Here is a 15,287-nt window from a genome sequence, read left to right on the forward strand (position 1 = left end):
AGAAAGAGAGGACATGTTTGTAAGCATGTGAATGAGAGTCTGTGTGTGAGAGAAAAAGACAGCATGTATTTATGTGATTGAAAGCCTGTGTGTGTGTAAGCGTGAAAAGATAGACAGCATGTGTGTAAATGTGTAATTAAGAGCCTATATAAGTGAGAGAGAAAAAACATTTGTATATGTGAGTGACTGAGAGCATGTGTGTATAGGTGTGTCATTGAGAGCCAGTGTGAGAGAGAGCGCTGGTATGTGACTGAGAGAGGAGAAAGTTCCAAGCAAACCACCCCACCTCCTGCTAATTCAGAACAATCTCAGGACACCTGGATATCAAACGTTCCCAGGTATGCAGAGCAAAAAAAATTTTGTATCCTTATTATTTTTCATTACTGGATCTTTGTGTCTGCTATTTTGAAATATTTTGTTGGTATCTGGAAATGTTTTATATGAGTTTTTAATTATTGGATATTCCACTCATCAGCTGTTTCGAAATATGTTCTTTTTGTTAGTACAGTTTTACTGCTGATGATTTTATATTTCTTGATTTGTTTTATAAGGATGTGTGATGTTTCTTTTTTCCTTTGTTACACTGCATACAGAGACTCTGGCTTGTTGCAGTTTCCAATTCAGTTTTTGTCTGCATGCTTCTTGTTATGCGTTTTGGTCTCTTTATTCTATGTTAGGTGAGGGACAGCACGTGATTCAGGTGAGGTTTTCTGCTGGCGTGTAGTTTCTGTGTAGGACTCTATAGCAGCCTGACTTGGTCCGTTTTCCTAATAGGAGATGTATTGGTGTCTTAAGGCCTGGTGTAATATTTTCAGAGACTTATTGTACTTTAAAAGTGTGATCTTACATAAAATGCACACATTTACTTGTATTTAGTTTTAAACATATTGTATGGCTCTCATGGAATTACATTTTAAAATATGTGGCGTTTATGGCTCTCTCAGCCAAAAAGGTTCCTGACCCCTGTTCTATGTAATGCCTTTTGGCAATTTTCATGTTCTGTTTCAATGTAAACCGATGTGATCTTTATTTCATATAGGAACACCGGTATATAAAAATCTAAAAATAAATAAATAAATAAACCTATTTATATGTTACTTTGGTAACACGTACACATTATCGTGCCAATAAAGTTGATTTGATAGCAGAGAAAAAAAAATGATCCTCGCGCATGCGCCCTTGGCTATTTTTGTCGCATACCAACTACGCGGAAGGTTACCGATTATACTTATAAATTTGCAGTCACAATTCAGCCAGTGCTAATTTCACATGAAAGGAAGAATATATTTTGTTTAATATGTTTTTTTGATTTGATTATGTCTTTCTTAAGATAAGTGGGAGCGCAGATCAGGCATAGTTGTGTTAAAAATGGGACTTATTGACTTTGAAACTAGTTCCGGCAGCCGTTGTCCTGTTTTCTTGAGCAGCCGCCATTTCATTATCGGCAGCAGAGTGGAAAGCTGGCCTGTAGTTTGCCGGTACGTGAGTAAAAAAGTGTGAGCCGGATCGCAGTTTTTCGTACAGTCTGAGGGTTCAAAGAGCCTGTAGAGCCGCATCCTTGTTTAAAGATTCCTGTTGTACCTTGCCTTCGAGTTTTCTGCTGCGAACACATCTAAAACAGGAAGGAAAAAGCCGCGGATTTGCAGAGGGACCTGAAATGGCGTCATCCGTTGGTAACGTGGCGGACAGTACAGGTAAGTTACAAGCATTGTGTTTCTGTGGATCACCCGGCTAAGGCAACGTTTCTCTCCTAGGATTGTAGACGAGGATCGCAGCCCTTGAGCATCCGCCGGTTTTCAGGCTTCATCCTTCTTGCTTATGCCGTTGTGTTGGTTTCCCCTTGAAGCCTCTGCATGTATCCTCGTGTATGTAGAATTTTTTTTTTTTGCGTTATTTCTGAGTATGCTCGCTGAAAATATTTGCTTTCTGTGTATTATTTTCTTGTAGACAAAATCACGTTCCTTCAGGTAGCATTCTGCTGCTGGTTCTGGTAATATATCTTTTGAATAGATTCAGTTAAGGCAGGTAGTATATATGTTTTACCTACGTCCTGTGTACTAGCTTCCTATAACAACTCCGCATCCTGTCTGTGACGGCGATCAGTCCAGGTCATAAGCACCTTGTAGGATCCCAGGGATGAGCCGTGGCGTTCTCACGTCTACATGGCCTAATAGTTTGACATTTGTTTTCCAGTAGCTCGTCTAAAACCTCTTAAAATCCAGCTATACGAATCGCTTCACTACATCTTTTGATAAATTCGAGTTTTATGTGCTGAATTAAAAAAAAAATTGGATTTGGTTTAAAATGTGCTACCTGTTAGCTTCGTGGAGCGTCCCCTAGTCTTTGCCCTACTTGAAAGTGCAAATAACCATTTATTAATTACTTGTTCTATTCCACTCATTTTATAAGATCTCTAATCATATCTTTTCTCATCAGCCTCTTCTTGATGCTGAAAAGCTCGTTTAGCCTTTCGTCAAAGGGAAGCTGTTGCATTTTCTAGCATTTTGTTTGCCCTTCTCTGTACCTTTTCAAGTTCATCATATTTTTTTTTAGCAGAGGTGACAGAACAATACGTAAAGTACAAAGACATATTTTCCATTTTATTTTCTATTCCTTTCCTTGTAATATCAAACCTTCTATTTGCTATTTTTGATCTCTACAGCATGAGTGGAGGATTTCGAAATATTGTCCACACTGGCTCCAATATCCTTTTCCTGGGTGGTGACCTCTAATATAGAGCCCATCGTTGTGTGTGTGTTTAAAAAAAAAAAAAAAAAAAATGTCCATCATGCCCATCTACCATTCTGTGTGGATTACAAAGTCTGGGTTTTTTTTTATTTTTTTCCCTATAATGCATTATTTGGCACTTGTCCATGGTAAACTTAATTTGCCATTTATCTACCCAGTCTAGCAAGGTCCTCTTGCAGTTGCTCATGATTTTTTTTTTTTTTGTTTAATCTTTTTTATTTGCAAACTATAAAAACAGTACAGCATACAAAATGTAAGCAAACAACATGTTGCAACCATTATACATCAACGATTAGAAGCGAAAGTTAACATGGATAGTCTTCGTCGTCAAACTCACCATCTTCCCCCCCCCCCCCCCCCCCCCCCCACACACTGGTTGTCATAAACAGTAGCCTGTGAATTGAAGGTACGATATGAGCGATAAGCGGCACTACTAATGGATGGTTAGTAGTTGCTCATGATTTTAACTACCAAACTTTGATAAAATTTGTAGATGACAAAATTCATCACCTTACTTAATCCCTCTCTTTTCCAGATCATTAATATATTAAAAGGAGCCAATCCTAGCACAGCTCCACTATTTTTACCTTTCTCCATTGAGAGAAATGACCATTCAGTCCTACTGTCCTAGCCTTTTAGCCAGTAGTAAGCAATCCACAATAAGACACTGCTTCCTTTCCCATGACTTTAATTTCCTGATGAGTCTCTCCAGTGAGAGACTGTCAAATGATTATTAACCCTTTGAAAAAATATCCAACAGATTTGTCTGACTTTTCCTTTGCTAAATCCATGTGGCCTCTATCCAATTAATGTGTGTCTAGCCAGATGGCCAGTAATCTTCATAGAAGCAGAAACACAGAAATAACGGCAGAAAAAGACCAATCGGCCCATCCAGTTTGCCCAGCAAGCTCCCACACTTATTTTTCCATATTTATCTGTTTCACCAACCACCAAGTTCAGGGCCCTTGTTGGTAACTGTTTGATTCAAGTTTCCTGCCATTGATGCAGAGAGTAATGTTGGAGTTGCATCAAAGGTGAGCATAAGGCTTAATGGTTAAGGGTAGTAACTGCCGCATCAATCAAGTTACCCCATGCTTATTTACCCAGACTGCACAGATCAATGCCTTATTGGATGTTGTCTGAATGTAAATCCTGTTTTCCATATTTCCCCCTGCTGTTGAAGCAGAGAGCAATGCTGTATATGCATTCAAAGTGATGTATCAGGCTTAATTGGTTTAGGGTAGTAACCACCCTAATAAGCAAGCTTACCCCCCCCCCCATGCTTATTTGTTTACCCAGATTGTGAAGTTCAGTCCTTGTTGGTTATCTGAATGCAAATCCTCTTTTCCACATTGCTCTCTCCTTCAACAGCAAGGGGAAATGTTGGAGTTGCATTAACTGTGCAAAAACTTATTGAGTAAGGCTAGTAATCACCAGCCAGTAATCCACCCCCATGGCTCTTCTCTTCATTCCCATCTTCTAGTCTTTATGGATCCAGAGTGTTTATCCCATGCCCCTTTCAAATCCTTCACAGTTTTAGTTTTCACCACTTCTTCCGGAAGGGCATTCCAGGCATCCACCACACTCTCCATGAAGAAATACTTCCTGACATTGGTTCTGAGTCTTCCTCCCTGGAGTTTTAAATCGTAACCCCTAGTTTTACTGATTAGTTAGTTACTGCTCTGATGTCAAACTTGTTAGTTTGTAGTTTCCATGGTCACCCCTGGAATCATATTTAAAAATGGGTGTTATGTTGGCCACCCTCCAATCCTAAAGTACCTTAGCTGATGTGAATGAGAGGATAGACTATTGGTAATAAGTCTGCAATTTTTTTTTTTTAATTTAATCTTTATTGAATTTTCATTTAAAATCTTTTAAACAAAAATATAGAGAAGTAATTTGATGTTATCAACACTACATATATCTTCCATAAACAATTACATCATAATTACATAACCCATATTATGGGGGATCCTGATTATATAACAAAAATATACAAAAAAAACAGCAGGGAGAGAGAGAGGATTTCTATTGACCTTCCATGTTATTTCCTCCATTTGTATCTTTATCTACAATGAAAGTTTCTAATTGTAACGGATCAACAAAACTATATTTCTTCCCCCTAAAATTAATATGGCATACAAATGGGTATTTAAGAAAAAAGGTAGCCCCTAAGGCTACTACTTTAACTTTTAGAGAGAGAAAGTGCCTCCTCTTAGCCTGTGTGGCTCGAGACACATCTGGAAACATTAAGATCCGTTGCCCACAAAAATTTAACTCTCCGTGTTTAAGGAAATCCCTAAACACTCTATCCTTGTCACTTTCTAACAACATAGATACAAATAAAGTAGCTCTATTCTGTATAATATCAATTGATTCTTCCAGGAAAGTAGACACTCCAATAGTTGAAGTATCTGGGTTCTCCTCCCCCCCCCCCCCCCCCCCAATCTTTTTGGGGAAATAGAAGACTTTCGAGAACACAGGGACTTCTTCCTCTGAATATTGTAATATTTCCTTACAGTATTTTTTTTTAACATCTCACTAGGCGAAAGAAGCCTAGTTTGGGGAAAATTTACCAAGCGTAGATTTTTATACCTCAGCATATTTTCATAATTTCTAAGTCTCTGTGGATGGAAAGACTATCCTTAATCTGGGCCACCCCAGTATTTTCCAATAATTTAATCTTAGTTGTTACTTTCCCCACTTCATCTTTCAGGCCTTTTAGAACAACATAGAAAGGATCTATCTGTAAACTATTAGAGTTGACAATACTAGACAAGGAATCATTCATTTTAGAAACATTATTACGCAACATAGCTGTCAGCTTCCATATATCTTTAAGAGTTAAATTATCAGGGGGTTCCACAGACCATGGCTCAGGTGTCTGTTACCCCTTTAAGAACTCCTTTTTCGATAACTTGTAAATGTTTACTTATCTGAATTTCACCTAAATTGGTTGGGTCTCTTCCATTCAATGGATTACCCACGTCCAATTGTAGAAATCCATCAGGAACTGACGCTTTAGGTTGTGGAGAAAATGAAGGTCCTTCACCTGGACTTAGTGAAGCAGAAAACTGCTCCTCCTGTATGTCCTCTCTTGGTGAAATTTCGATCCGTCGTACGACGTGTTCGTCCATAGGGCCCCTGGGTGTTATAGGCGAAATCGGGAAGCTTTTAACTTTCCTTTTCCTCCCCATAGATCTTAGGGAGTACTCAGGAAGTCCGATTTATCTTGAACCAGTAAAGAGGGTAGGCAACTTCTCCGGACAAAGCCGCGCGCCCCTTTGGCGGTGCGCCGTCTGCTGTGAGATTTTATAAGTAGCAGATGCCGGATGATGACGTCGAGGACGCCTCCACTCTCGGGTCTCGTGGCTTCCCTGATGCTACAGCAGTTCTCGGCAGTCCCGTACAGGTAGTCCTTCCCAAAATGGTGGCTCAATCGGGGGCATCTCTCTCTCACCACCTCTTATGCTCCCCTGCAATTTTTTTTCTAATGCATGGAATACATGTAGTCAGGAGATAATGTTTTTAAACTACATCCATGCAATATGCAAGTTTTTAACCTGTGTAGTCACTCCTCTTTATATTTTTTTTATTTACCTCCATTTTCTCAGTCTCCCTTTTGAAAGTTAAATGCTACTGCAGTAGTTTTCCTTAATGTACTCCCTTCAGTGATTCATAAATTTGGTTGTTATGATGCCAAACAGTTACCATTGGCTTCAGATTCTGCCTTTCAATGGCAATACTATCTAAAGTAGCCCTCCCCACCTTATCATCCAGCACCAATTGTTCCACTGAGCAGTTATTTGTAGCATCTAGCACTTAACCTCCCTAGCATGTCCCAAATCGCCCATTTCCTAGTGTGTAGCAGATGGACTCAAAGCAAATGGGTATAGTGTGCTCGTGCTAGCAGTTGGGACGGATCTGACGTCAGCACGGGTACATATACCCCCACAGGAAGTGAAGCAATTCAGTAATTTCCGTCTCCAAAGCAGTTAGGAGCTACCCACGCTTGCTGAGTGTGTTTTCCAAATTCTATCGACTAAATTCATTAAAGAAGTTATCAAGGCAGCCTACATAGAGGCATGAAAACCACCTCTACAGGTCAAGGCTCATTCTACCAGAGCACAATCGGCCTCTTGGGCAGAAGCTAAGCTGCTGTCGCCTGCAGAGATATGCAAAGCGGCGACGTGGTCCTCCCTCCATACCTTCTCCAGATTCTACCGTCTGGACGTTCAGGCCAGGGAGGACACAGCATTTGCGAGGGCAATCCTAAACGTTCCTCGGGCAGCCTCCCGCCCAGTTCGGGAGTAGCTTTTGTACATCCCATTTGTTTTGAGTCCATCTGCTCCACGCTAGGAAATATTAAGATTACTTACCTGGTAATCTCCTTTTCCTTAGTGTATGCAGATGGACTCTGCATCCCGCCCGGCTGCCGGTATACATGGGGATTCGCTGACTCACGGTAAGCCATGTTTTGCTTATAATAGGGCTTCCACCCTGCCGGGTGTCGACGCCTTCCGGTTGAGAACACTGGCGGTCTCCAGCTACCATCAATTGGTCAGGGTAATCCTGTTGATTAATTGATCGGTCAGTACACATATGACTATAACAGCTTTTGCAAGGAAGATTACTGAATAGCTTCACTTCCTGTGGGGGTATATGTACCCGTGCTGACATCAGATCCGTCTCCAACTGCTAGCACGAGCACACTGTACCCATTTGTTTTGAGTCCATCTGCATACACTAAGGAAAAGGAGATTACCAGGTAAGTAATCTTAACATTATTATTGTATTTTCTAATTTTGTTAGCATTCCTAATTTCTGGTAGCCTGTATATATCCCTTTCGCTATGCCCTTCCTTTTACCATATAGAGTAGGCTGTGTCCTTCCCCAGAATGTTGCCTCCTTTCTAACAAATCTAAACCCCTCTTTACTGCAACATTGTCTCATTTACACTTTGAGACATTGGAGATCAGCTTGCATCTGGGATCCTCTGTGTGGAACCAGGAGCATGTTTGAGATTGGAATTCAGACCTCCAAAGTAGCAATCATATTCCTAAAGCCTAAATTTGGCTTCCAGTATCCCTTCTCCCACATCTTATGGGACTGATGCAATATTTGTACATAGAAAATGGGCACTCGGTGTTGAGAGCCTGCATTCCTAAAGCGCGCCCAGCCATCTCTCCTAGGCATGCGATGCATTATTTAAATGAGGGGGTCATGCTAGAAAGGAAGCACTAGGGAAAATTGTGCATTCCTAGCACCGCCTCAGTATCTGGCACCCAGGAGAGGTGGCTGTCAGTGCAGGTTGGGAAAACAGCTGCTCAATACAAGTGTCTGTTTTTCTCCCACCACCGGCCCAATATACATGCACAAGATACAACACCTGGACCATGTATTTTGTATGTTTGTATTGGACGCCCAGAATTTTTTTTTTTTTTATTTCAGACTCTTTTTTTTTTTTTTTTTTTTTTATATCAGAATCTTTCTGTGGTTCCTCCTACTTAGTATCGTGATGATACTAATAAGAGGAATCACATCAAGTGTAAAGTTTGTCGTGTTGCAGTGGGCACATTGTTCGCACAAGAAATTTGTTTTCATCGTGGTTATTACCAATAGCCTCATCTACATAGAATTTACATGTGATGAGCACTATTAGCTACGTGGCAGTTTGGACACGCTAATCCCAGTGTTGCATCAGGGGTGTTAGACACATGTCCAAAACTCGCATCCAATCGCGTGGTTAATCAGTGCGCTATCCGCAGCGCACATTATTGCATTGGCACCATGTTAGTATCCATATAAACCACAACAGCTGGCTCCTTCCTTATGCTGTTTAAAATCCTGTCAAAGGTGATGCAATAAGGTCTTCCACCTTCACACCAAGCCAGCAGTTAGCAAATGATCCTCTTCTCTACCAGCCACCTAGCCATCTTAACCCTTCCATCCTAGGCACATACCCCATTTTTTTTTTTTATTTAAACTTTGATATGCTGCATATCCATGTAAACTTCCTAAATAGTTATAAATTGAAACATAAACATACATCTTCTGTGTGAGAGGATGTTGCCACATCTGCTAAGCAGGTACCAGCTACAGGTCATCTCCTGCCACATACAGGACATACCCTCATTCCAGGTGACTTTGCACTTTCAAGGCAGCACAGGGGATGCTAGACTGAAGGTGGGACCGCTCTCCTATGTTGCCAAAGATCTCTGTATACCTTTTTGTCTCTCTCGGCTCCTCCAGAGATCTGACTTCCTCAGTCGTTCATTTGGGCAACATACCCCCACCCCCATCCTGTCTTCCTGGTAACTGGACAGGTCTCCTTCATTCCTCCTATCCACACTGTGCAGTGGTATGACTTGTGTTAAGGGTCAGATGGTGGAGTATAGGAGACAAATTAACCCCTTATGGCCCAGTGTTCTATTTAGAGGATGGCTTGTTTAAAAATTTGGGACATATAATGACAAGTTTTTAAAAGATTACTTGTAGTAGAATTTACTCAGATTTGCAAACCAAATGATAAACTAGGCCCTAGATTGATGGGGGGGGGGGGGGTCTCCTGGGTGCTTGGCTACTGCTGAATCCTAGTTTTGTCTTCAGTGAAAGAGCTACCATTTTCTCACATATCTTTTTGGGACTACATAGGTATTGCAACAAACTGAATTCTCATCTGTATGTCTTTCTGAGAGTAAAGCACCCCGTTGTCCTTTCCTGTTTACCTTCTGCTTATTATCAGACAGATGACTTGCCTTGATTTTGTGTGTGGTTTTTTTTGGGTTTTTTTGTCTTTTCCCCTTCCCCTCTCTTAAGGAAATCTTTGTTATACAGAGTTTCTCCGAATTTGTAACTCCAAAAATAACAACCAAGCGACCATAAAACTGCGCAACCTGAGTATAGGCCAGGGAGCACTGACAGTTGGGAAAACCAGTGGTCAGGGTTGCCAATATTTAGGCATCTTAGTTTTCAGTTATTTTATTTTTCACTGCAGTTTATCAGAAAAATGAATCACTTTTTTTTGTTTTTTCCCGTGATGTCTCTATTGTTGGAGTGTAAGAACATAAGACTTGCCATATTGGGTCAGATAAAATGTCCAACAAGCCCAGTATACTGTTTCCAGCAGCCAGGACACAAGTACCTGGCGGGATCCCAAGGGGTAGATTCCAAACTGCTTATCCCAAGAATAAGCAGGGGATTCCTGCAACTCCATCTTAATGTTTAACGGACTTTTCCTCCTTTTAAATGCAGCTACACTAATGCTTTTACCTCCCTCTGGCAGCGAATTCCAGAGCTTAATTATCCGTTGAGTAAAAAAAAATTTCTAATTAGTTTTACATGTATTGCCCAGTAATTTCATTGTGTGTTCTTTGTACTTTTCGAAAGAGTAAACAACGGATTAATGTTTACTTGTTCCATTCCACTCATTATTTTATCGACCTCTGTATCTCTCCTTAGCAATTTCTTCTCCAAGCTGAAGAATCCTAACCTCTTTAGCTTTTCCTCATAGGAAACGTGCTCTATCCCCCTTATTCTGGTTACGCTTCTCTGTACCTTTTTCTAATTCCGCTATATCTTTTTTGTGATGTGGTGACCAGAGCTGCACAGAATACTCAAGATGAGGTTGCATCATGGAGCGCGATACAGAGGCACTATGACTTTTTTTAAATTCTCCATTCTCTTCCTAATAATCCCTAGCATTCTATTTGCTTTCTTTGCTGTGGCTGCAAACTGAGTAGAAGATGTCAATATATTTATTTAAAGCGATGACAACTAGATCCTCTTCCTGAGTGGTGACAAGTAATGTGGAACCTTGCATTATATAGCTATAATTAGGGATAATTTACCCTATGTCCATTACTCTTAGTGCTAGAGGAGTTCTGTGCTAATGCGGAGCCAAGAATTCCCCTCCGCAGAATGTATACAGAATTTGGAAGGTGTGTTGTAAGCGGAGGTAGTCTTGCTCGTGGCAAAGAAAGAGCAGGCCTGTGTGTGTGAGAGAGCATGTGCAGGTGCCAGAGAAAAACAAGTTTGCTTACCGTAAATGGTGTTTCCGTAGATAGCAGGATGAATTAGCCATGCTGTCTGGGAGTGCGTCGCAACCGGTCAGTAGGCAGAGTTTTCTCAGTTAGTACAGAGTTTTGAACTCTGTACGGCTGCGTGGTGAGCTTCCTGCACGATTGTCTTGTTACCTCAGTCTCTTGTAGCCAAGCGAGATGTACGTGGGAAAACGTTTCGGTAGAATCTGTAGATTGTCTAGGGAGGTGGGAAGGGATCACATGGCTAATTCATCCTGCTATCTACAGGAACACAGTTCACGGTAAGCTAACTTGCTTTTTCCCCGTCGATAGCATGGCTAATTCAGCCTTGCTAATCTGGGAGTCCCAAGCTCCCGGGTTGTGTCCATATAATGTTTTAAGCATTGAGGACACTACCCTTCAAAAAAGGTACACAGTCTTATTAACTATTTAGGGTTGACAGAACTGCCAAACCCAGAGCTGCATCGGAAGATGTTTGCTGTTCGATACCGTACTGAGATGTGAAGGTATGAAGAGAAGACCAGGTTGCCGCTTTGCAGATGTCCAGCAGCAGAACATTTCTCAAATGCGCAACAGATACTGCTAAACCAGCAAGGTAGAGCATATGGAGATATTCTAGGAGTTGCGTAACTGTTGATGAGAGAGGGTCTAGTTGTCGTGGTTTGCACCATTCTGTATAACGATGCCACTTTCCTGCATAGTTATGCATGGTTGAAGGTTTCCTGGATGCAATGAGTATGTCTTCAAGTGGAGATGGCAGTCCCAGGTGGTTTAATAATTGCCTTTCAACCTCCAAGCTGTCAAGTGGAGGAAATGATGCATTGGATGAAGGAGGGACCCCCTTCCTGAGTCAACAGACGTGGATAGTTCTCCAGTGTAATTGGTGGGCGAATGGATAGTCGCTTGAGATACGGATACCACGGCTGCCTTGGCCATGCTGGAGCTATGAGTATCATATCCGCTCTGTCTCGGATGCATTTTTTTGAATCGTCCTTGATATTAGCAGAATGGGAGGGTAAGTGTAGAGCAAAGCCCCCCCCCCCCCCCCCCCGTCCATGGGATGAGAGAGGCATCTGGAGCATGATTAAGTTTGCTCGGGTAAATGGAGCAAAATATTTGCATTTGACGGCTGTTCTCTGTGGTAAAGAGATCTAATATTGGGTTGCCCCAGCGTTGAAAGATTCTGCTTGCTACTTCTCGATTTAGTCCATTCATGTGGATGAAAAATTCTGCTTAGGCGATCCGCCGTGACGTCGTCTAAACCTGGGAGGTAAGTGGCTTGTATCGAAACTTCATTTGCTATTGCCCACGTCTGTATCCAAAGTGTTTCCCGACAGAGGATCCATGAACCTGACCCTCCTTCCTTGTTTATGTAGAACATGGCGACTTGGTTGTCTGTGTATACCATGAGATTTTTGCCCCGAACTTGAGGGGAGAAGGTTTGAAGTGCTTTCCAAATGGCTTGAAGTTCTAGGAGGTTGATCTGGTGTGTCCTCTCCTGAGGAGACCAGAGACCTTGAGTCTTGGCTGCTCAGATGGGCTCCCCAACCCTTTCTGGATGCATCCATTGTGAGTGTGAGTTGATGGGGAGGTAACCGGAAAGGTGCTCCCGAGGTCAGGTTGTTGGTGTTTTTCCACCATCGAATGTCGGTGCACATTTGAGTGGTAAGCTGTATCCTGGTTGAGAAGGGTTCTAAGTATTGAGACCATTGTGTTTTGTGGTGGTTTTTTTTTAAGCCCCCATTGTAGGCGGTGCATGTGTAGGGAACCACATGGTTAGCTGCCGCCATATGACCCAGTAGCTGGAGGACTTGACATGCTGATGCATGTGATCGGTTGCATAGACGTCGTGCTATTGAGGATAGAGTTTGAATCCTGTCTTGAGGGAGGCATGCTCTCTGTTGTGTTGTATCGATGAGCACGCCAATGAACTGTAAGTGTTTGGGTCGGTTGCAGGTTGGACTTTTCGTAATTGATTATGAAGCCCAATGTCTGAAGACAGTTAATTGTTTGTTTGGAAAGTGTGAGTTCATAGAGTAGCCTGATCCGAGGCTACTGAAAGCCAGTCGTCCAGATAGGGAAAAATCTGGATCGACAGTTGTCTGAGGTGAGCAGCCACCACCACCGCTAAACATTTTGTGAAAACTCTTGGGGCTGAAGACAGGCCAAAGGGTAGAACCTTGTGTTGATAGTGGCTGCTGTGAGCTTGAAAACAAAGGTATTGCCAGGAAGAAGGGTGCATGGGTATATGGGAGTACGTCTCCTTCTTCAAGTCTATGGAACATAGCCATTCGTTGGGATGTAGGAGGGGAAAAATAGTCTTGAGAGAGGTCATCTTGAATTTTTCTTTTTGAATGTGTTTGAGATTCCGTAAGTCTAAGATGGGTCTAAGACCTCCGGACTTTTTTGGAATGAGAAAATAATGGGAGTAGAATCCCTGATTTTCCTGTGACATTGGAATTCTTTGAATGGATTTCTGGCTTTGTAGATTTTGTAACTGTTCTTGAAGGTACAGTGAGTGGGTTGATGTATTTTGGTGGGAGGGAATATGAGGGAGGCATGGGAGTGTTAAAATGTATTTGGTAGCCCTCCCTTATGTTGATCAGCACCCAACAATCTGAGGTAATCGCCTTCCAGTTGGCATAAAATCATTGAAGCGACCACCTATGTATGGTGGTGGAGGTGGCTCGGGATAGCTCAAAAAGATGAAGTCTGTTTTTGAGGAGGTGCTGGTCTTGCTTTTGTGGTCGTTGTTGACGAGGTCGTCCATGGGATTGATGAGTCTGAGATTGGTATCTTTGGTGGGAATAATTCTGCGCTTGATAGGTATTGTATGGTTTAAAGGGTGCCCTTGAGTAGGATTTCTTCCTGGACGAGCTATGGGGGGCCGTTGGAGATGTGAGTGACAGTACAGCGGTACTCTGTTCTTTTAAGAAGGGTAACAGTTTCCCCAAATTTATCACCAAAAAGATTGTCTCCTAGACACGGTATGTCCACTAACTTATTGTGAACGTTCTAATTGTGCTCGCTCTCAACCACGCCATTCGTCGTGCTGCTGTTGCCATAGCCAAAGATCTTGCGGAAGACTCAAACGATTCATATACAGACTGAAGTAGATAGCGAAGACCTTCTTCCATGTCTGTAAAAGGTTGTGGTAGGGTGTTAACAGAGGCTAATCATAAAAGACGTAATCTCTGAAGATATTCAATTAAATACTGGATTACATAAAACTGATGGTGTTGAATTTTTGTTGCTAGCATGGACGAATAGTATACCTTACAGCCGAAGTCATCCATAGACTTTTATGGTCCTTCCCTGGTGGTGAATTGGCATGATGTTTTGTCCTTTTTGCCTTTGATAGTGCAGATTCCACTACTATTGAGTTGTGTGCTAATTGTGTGGAATTACTCATACAGTACTTTTAAGTCCGTTTTTCTCGATGTGGCTGTGGTACCCAGAAGAAAAATGAAGAAAATCGAAAAGAAATTGTGAAAAGTCTCTTCAGAGACGAGGAGGAGGAAAACCCCGTGTGCAGACTGCTTGCGGAAAAAGAGACTGAGGTAACAAGGCAATCGCGCGGGGAAGCTTACCGCGCAGCTGTACAGAGTTCGAAACTCTGTACTAACTGAGAACTCCACCTACTGACCGGTCACAACGCACTACCAGACAGCATGGCTAATTCAGCCCTGCTATCGACGGGAAAAGGGGAGCTTGGAGGAGACTAAGGAGTGTGTATGTGTGAGAGATTGGGAAATGGTGTGTGCGAAAAAGGGATTGTGTGTATGTAAGGGTGCTTCTTTGTGAAAGAGGGAGCCTGTGTGAGGGGATGTGTGAGAGAGAGACTGGGGGGGGAGGGGGCGATGAGAGGGAGCCAGTGTAAAGGGGTAAGTGTAAGGGTGTATACATGAGGGAGCCTTATGAGGGGGAGGAGTCTATATGAGAGGGGTCAATCTCTGGGAGTGGAGATAGTGGCAGGTGGAGGAGTTGGGGTGTGAGAGGGCAAAGTGAAAGGGGAGTAGGAAGAGAGGGTGGAAGAGACTCTTAAAGTGAACTTCTAGGGAAATTCTGCTGAATATTTAAAACTTTGTATCTTTAATTTTTTTTTTTCTGTATTACATTTGAAATTAATTACTTTGACTGTCCATATATATATTGGTTTGTTTTTTTTTACCAATATAAAGTTTGCAGAATTTCAAGCTTTTGTGCACAGAATTCCCCCAGGAGTATACTTTTGCACTTCTTCACATTAAATTGCATGCCCAGTTTTGCAAGGCCCTCTTGCAATTTCTCACAATCCTTGCGATTTAACAACGTTGAAGAATTTTGTCTCATTGCTTAATTTGATCACCTCACTTATTGCTCCCGTTTCTAGATTAATAAAAAATAATATTAAGCTGTGGTCCCAAAACAGATCCCTGGAGCCCTCCACTATTCATCTTTTTTCCTTTGGGAAAACTTACCATTTAGCCGTACTCTGTTTTCTATCTTTTAACCAGT

At 42.0% G+C, this 15,287-nt stretch overlaps 1 protein-coding gene across 3 annotated transcripts in view; it reads left to right on the top strand.

The window, feature by feature from the left end:
* The first annotated feature begins 1,415 nt into the window (after positions 1 to 1,415).
* The window catches only part of OGT (O-linked N-acetylglucosamine (GlcNAc) transferase), a 323,288-nt gene continuing 309,416 nt past the window's right edge, over positions 1,416 to 15,287 (top strand). For all 3 annotated transcript variants that reach the window (XM_029607212.1, XM_029607214.1, XM_029607213.1), the window contains exon 1: positions 1,416 to 1,694. In XM_029607212.1, coding sequence (XP_029463072.1) covers positions 1,658 to 1,694 — 37 coding nt within the window. In that variant the 5' untranslated portion in view covers positions 1,416 to 1,657. The remainder of the gene's footprint in view (positions 1,695 to 15,287) is intronic.

Source organism: Rhinatrema bivittatum, chromosome 6 (genome assembly GCF_901001135.1).
Source record: "Rhinatrema bivittatum chromosome 6, aRhiBiv1.1, whole genome shotgun sequence".
Classification (NCBI taxonomy): domain Eukaryota; kingdom Metazoa; phylum Chordata; class Amphibia; order Gymnophiona; family Rhinatrematidae; genus Rhinatrema; species Rhinatrema bivittatum.